This window comes from Leptonychotes weddellii, chromosome 9 (genome assembly GCF_054177405.1).
Source record: "Leptonychotes weddellii isolate Sample4059 chromosome 9, ASM5417740v2, whole genome shotgun sequence".
NCBI lineage: Eukaryota > Metazoa > Chordata > Mammalia > Carnivora > Phocidae > Leptonychotes > Leptonychotes weddellii.
In genome coordinates, this window is record NC_138377.1 from 3,852,477 (window position 1) to 3,858,476 (window position 6,000).

The 6,000-nt window shown below is 45.9% G+C and overlaps 1 protein-coding gene across 2 annotated transcripts in view; it reads left to right on the top strand.

The window, feature by feature from the left end:
* The window catches only part of WARS1 (tryptophanyl-tRNA synthetase 1), a 32,111-nt gene that overhangs the window by 4,960 nt on the left and 21,151 nt on the right, over positions 1-6,000 (top strand). For both annotated transcript variants that reach the window (XM_081829939.1, XM_081829938.1), the window contains one exon: positions 1,106-1,283. In XM_081829939.1, the coding sequence (XP_081686065.1) occupies positions 1,170-1,283 (114 nt within the window). In that variant the 5' untranslated portion in view covers positions 1,106-1,169. The remainder of the gene's footprint in view (positions 1-1,105; positions 1,284-6,000) is intronic.

Here is a 6,000-nt window from a genome sequence, read left to right on the forward strand (position 1 = left end):
TGAGACTTCAGTGAATGGATGTGTATAAGGTGTTCAGAAAAATAGCAGGTGTGGAGGTGCTGGGGGTTGGCTGCCCTGGCCTAGCCCATTGTCATTGTCCTCTCGTTCAGGGCCGAGTGGCAAGTTGTAAACAGAGCTGGGGTTCGGCCAAGCCCTGGAACCCTAACAAATAATACTCATAATGGATTTATATCTTGCTTTACAGTTTACGGAATGCTGCCTTTTAGTTTTTCCTCATTTCTTCTCATAGCAGCCCTTGAGGTAGCTGAAGAGATTCCTGATTGTGCCACTTTCTAGATGAGGAAGCTGACACTCAAAAAAGGGAAGTGACTGACCCAAGAGGGAACTGAGTGTGGTCAGTCTCTGCACCAGGCAGCATCAGGTGGCCTGCCCTGTGTCCCACCTTTTTCAAGGTTAAAAGTAACAACTAATAAAAGGTGCAGGTACACCTTTTTCAAAGGGCTGCAGTGAAGTAGGACAGCGTGTAGAATGGACAGGCCATGTATCCTTCTTTTCCTCATTTGGATCCCAGAACAGATAAGGCCCTACCCTCATCCTAGATATGATCTTGTCCTTGACCCCAGGCCTTGCTTAACCTGAGAACAGAGCAGCTGGCCAGCAGAGGAAGCCATTTGCTCAGTGAACTGTTGGCTGTGGCTGCAGGGGCGTGGGACTCATCCCCAGTACAATTAAGATAAAGAGTAAATTGCAGTTTGCTGAGTGTTTTTAGTTCTGGTGAACTTAGGTTTGTTAAAGCACTCTGGTACTTACTCTGTGCACAGACACAAGTCCTTCCTGGGTGCTGGGTGCTAGGTGAGGCACACTTGGTCTCAGTTGGAGGAGTCCTGCCAGTGGTGAGTCCTAGCAGTTCCTTCAGTCCTCATCGTGGGCATCTGTTCGTCCACTTTTCTCCTTTTTCATGGCCCCAAATTTCTGCTTATACTTTTACTAATGTTATTTTATCCATGCCCTTTATTATAACTCCTCTCCAACCTTTTTGGAAAGACGAGGACTAGGTAGAGCAGGAAAGGTAAAATAGCTACAGTGGCTCGTTAATCAATCTCTCCCTCCTTCCCCATCCCCTTCTCCCCCTTCTCCCCCACAGTTTTGTCTGGACCACGGAGCAAATCTTCCACCCTCCTAGCCAGCTGTAAACCTAGGTCCCAGAGATGGCAGACATGCCCAACGGTGAGCAGGGGTGTGCCTCCCCGCTGGAACTGTTCAACAGCATAGCTGCTCAGGGGGAACTTGTGCGGTCCCTCAAAGCTGGGAAGGCATCAAAGGTATGTGATTTTGTTGGGTTCTCTACACGTGCATCTGGGCCAAGCCTGGGGTCATGTTACCCGGAACAGACTGTTCCCTCAGTAACTGAAGTATTTTGGCTATAACTTTAAATTCGTTTTCTCCTTTATTGATGCATGTGGTATAAAGAAAAGCCACTGGGAAAAAAATAAAATAAAAAATAAAGAAAAGCCACTGAAATCCAGCAGTCATCCACCTGCCTGTTCCCAGAAATGAACATTTCAGTCCTTTCAGCTGATTCACTCTCAGACTCACACTTTTATATTGCTCCTGTTGATATTCAAGTTTGGGGCTTTAGCTGTGGAAAATGAGGAGTTAACACTTCTGTCAACACTTCCCATCCGTCTGGTGTCCCGTGCATGTCACAGTGTCAGCATCGACGTTCTTCTGACTGCATAAATGCTACAGACAACTGACCCATGGAGTAGAGTATGAGTGTTTTTCCTTTCCTGCCCTGGAGTTGATATTTGTCTTGATTCCTGTCGGCTCCATGCTTTTGCATACTGATGGTAGGAGCTCTCCAGGCCCCTTCCAGTTCGGTGAGTCTCCTCCTGAGGCACTCACATCAGGCAGCCTGCAGCTCATCTCCATAAGGTCTCTCCCAGCACTCCGCCTGCTCAGACAGACTGCTGCCTCTCACCATCCACACTGCCCACCTTAGGCCCTTCCCTTACCTCCCTGTTGGGTCTCTGTTTCCCGATCCTGTGTCTCACTCCTCCTTTGTTTACTCTCTTGACAGAGCAAATCCTCTAATGGTCTCTGAAAAAATTTGTGCTAAAGAAGTAATTTGGGGGGCGCCTGGGTGGCTCAGTCGTTAAGCGTCTGCCTTCGGCTCAGGTCATGATCCCAGGGTCCTGGGATCGAGTCCCGCATCGGGCTCTCCGCTCCGCGGGGAGCCTGCTCCTCCCTCTCCCACTCCCCCTGCTTGTGTTCCCTCTCTCGCTGTGTCTCTCTCTGTCAAATAAATAAAAATAAAATCTTTAAAAAAAAAAAAAGAAGTAATTTGGGGGATCTTGCATGTCTGAAAGTACCTTTATGTAGTGTTTGATTGATAAGCAAGAAGTGATTTTCTCACGGAATTCAGAAGCCTGGGTAGCTGTGGAGAAGCCAGATGCCATTCCCTTGTTTTTTCTCCGGAAATTTGCAGGAAGGTCTCTTTGTTCCAGTATTCTGAAATTTCTGGGGATGAGTACATCCTTTCTCACTAGAAACTTATGAGCCTTATGCTGAGAAATTCTTTTGTTTCTGATTTCTTCTCTCCTGTTTTCTCTATTTACGGATTTTTTCCCCCCTGAAACTGGTCCTCTGCTTTTATTTTTTGACTTGTGCTTTCCATTTTGTTTTCTTCTTGTTGTTCTTTCAGGTGTATTTCCTCAACCTCTTATGTTGCTTTGTTTGTTTGTTTGTTTGTTTGTTTGTTTGTTTGTTAAGTAAGCTCCTCACCCAACATGGGGCTCGAGCTCACAACCCTGAGATCAAGAGTTCATTGGCCTCCCAACTGAGCCAGCCAGGTTCCCCTTCCTCAATTCCTAACCCTCTAGTTGTTTTTCATTTATCCTGTCATTTTTAACTTCTGTGAGCTCATTTGCTTTCTGAATGTTCCTTTCCTCATTGCACCCCATTCTTGTTTCCTAGGTACAGTAAGTATCCTTTTATCTCTGAGATCTTGATGATGATTTTCCTGATGTTCTCTGTGGGACAGAGGAGCTGGGCTGTGTGGCTATCCCTGACCTTCTGTGCTCCTGGTGCTTTGCCCCCACCGTGCAGAGCGCCCCCAGTCTAGACACTTGTAACTTGACCTCGCTGGCACAGGACCTCTGCCTGGGGAGGGGGGTGGGGGGGAGAGCCAAGCAGCTGCTTTTTAAACGGACTTTCTACCTGAGTTCCTGTTTCATAGCCAATGTTCACCCTCACTTCCACGGATGCCCCAGCCCTGGGACTCCCCAGCAGCTTAATTCCAGTGTTTTCACGACATCCTCACATTTGTTGTGCTCGGTCCGTAGCCAGTCATCCAGCAACTCTACCGCTTCCGAAATCTTGTTGCCGGCATCCTCTTTTCATTGCCTTTGTCCTCATGGGGTTGTGCCTTTCTGAAAGGTCTGTCTGCTGTTGCTGCAGGATGTTTCAAAAGTGTAGTCCTTGCCATCTGTATCTTTAATGCACATGAGCGCTGCCTTTCATTCTGCGATGCCTCCACCCTTAGGTCACTCAGCTTCTTCTTCACCATCACTTCCAACCCGTTGTTTCCTTTTCAGAAGCCCCCCTGGGTCCTCCCCAGATGGAGATCAACCATCTCCCACCCATCCTGGCAGTTTACTTTGACTCTTTGGACCCCAAATAAGCCATTACACATTAAATAGTACTGAAAGAAAGTGATGTCCCAAAAAAGGAGTTGGTTAATCACAAGAAGAGGTTTACACACCAGATAGGACTCAGTGGATGAAACTAAGTTGTTTTTAAAAATCTGAAGTAAATAAAGGACCCAGATGTTAATCATTTGCTCATTAAACCCATTTTTGGAAACTTGACAGTGGTATCTGTGTCAATGTAACATTAAGTTTGAATAACATTTAATAAGTGTTTTTAGTTAGCAATTCTTAGTGATCTCCAGTTCCGTTCATTAGTAAACAAGCAGTACTTAACACAGTTTAGAATTACTCTTCCAGGTGTGTTCTTTGATTTATGCAATCAGCTGACTCTTAACAAGAGAGATCAGAGGTTGCATGATAAAGTCAGAGTTAAATGATGAAAATTCAGAAGTAAATTTGACCCTGGAATGTTTATAAGAGAAGCACCTGGTAGTTTAGAAATTCACTTTATGCAAAACACTCGAGCCACTCTGGGAACACCGATACAGTGAGGACACCGTGGGCTCTTTCTCCAGCTGTCTCGGCCGTGGTCCTCAACGTTCTTTTCTGCTCCATGTACTAAGGGAATAAGACCCCCTGCTTTCAGTAACAGCTCACTAAAAAGCAGGGTGTCTCCTGGGGGCATAGGTCAGAATCTAGGGGCTCTGAGGAGAGACCGTGGCCAAGGGCATGAGCAGTTTGGGCAGGACTCAAGAAATGACACTGGATCACAGAGGTTAAGACAGAGAGCAAAGTCTTTTTTCTTGTCCTTTTAGTTTATGTAAACTTTTTTTTTTTTTTAAGATTTTATTTATTTGAGAGAGAACAAGCCTGAGAGAGGGGGAGATCATGGGCAGGGAGGAGGGGTAGAAGGAGAGGCAGACTCCCAGCTGAGCAGGGAGCCCAATGCAGGACTCAATCCCAGGACACTGGGATCATGACCTGAGCCGAAGGCAGATGCTTAACCAACTGAGCCACACGGGCACCCAAAGTAAACTTTTTAAATTGAAGTGCACCATTTATTCAGAAAGATATGGAGCTCATAATCAGCTTACTGTACTTTCACAAAATGACTACACCTGGGTAACCAGTGTCCAAATCGGGAAACAAGATAGCAGCCCCCGGAAGCCATCCTCAGACACCTGCAGTCACTGCCTCTACCCTCCACCCTGGGTCTCCACCATAGATAGCTCTCCCTGTGTTGGAACTTCAGATAAAATCAGGTTGTACATAGTCTTTTTTTGTTTTTTCCTCCCCCGAGAACGTCACCTTTTAAATCCTGTTTCAGTGTTCTGGTTCATGTTAGATTGAGAACAAGAAAATAGACAAGGCAAGCTTGCCTGTCCATTTAAATCGCATTCTAGACTACACACAGTTCTCGAGCAGGGACACTGGTTAAATGTTTGACTTTCAAAGAGCCTCCTAGTTGCAAGCAGAGTTAGACCAGATAGAGTATGAAATGTCAACATAGCCAGTGATAAAAGGGTATTGACTAAAATGTACTTCAAAGCAGGGTAATTCTTTCCATGGATAATTCAACAAATCATGCTTGCTAAACATTTATTTTGTTGCACTGAACTTAGGCACTGCAGAAATTAGATGAGTAAAACATACTAACCTATCCCACCTGGGCAAATATCCTCTCTCTTATAGGAGGTATATCCACAGAGTTACTGAGCCCACAATTCTAATTCATTGTAATAACAAAATCCAGGTAGTTTCAGAGTGTGAAACACAAATCTGTGTCTGCAGAAGCCATCTGTATCTTTAATGCACATGAGCGCTGCCCCACGGTGACAGTTCCCTGTGGCTCAGGGCCCGTACCTGACACAGCAGTTCCCTCTGAATGGAGGTTGGTGATGTGTCTCTCCACTTAGGAAGCCCACTTCATAGAACATGATGTGTATACTCTAAATGGGAATGTTTGTACTTCCTTTGGCAAGCAAATTGGCCTGTGTATATTCTTTGTTTGTGATCTGATCCAGCAAGGCCAGTTACAGGAGCAGAGCTTTGGGGCATAGCATGACTAATCTGCCTAATGAGGCCTGCTCTTCCAGAGGCCAGCCTTCAAGGGTGGCTCGTGTGGGCTTCTGGAGCAGGAGGTCTCTTTACCAGATTTCCAGAGTACCCAAGAATATATTTTTACATTTGTTTTTCTTTTTTTTTTTTTTAAAGATTTTATTTATTTATTTGAGAGAGAGAATGAGAGACAGAGAGCATGAGAGGGAGGAGGGTCAGAGGGAGAAGCAGACTCCCTGCTGAGCAGGGAGCCCGATGCGGGACTCGATCCCGGGACTCCAGGATCATGACCTGAGCCGAAGGCAGTCGCTTAACCAACTGAGCCACCCAG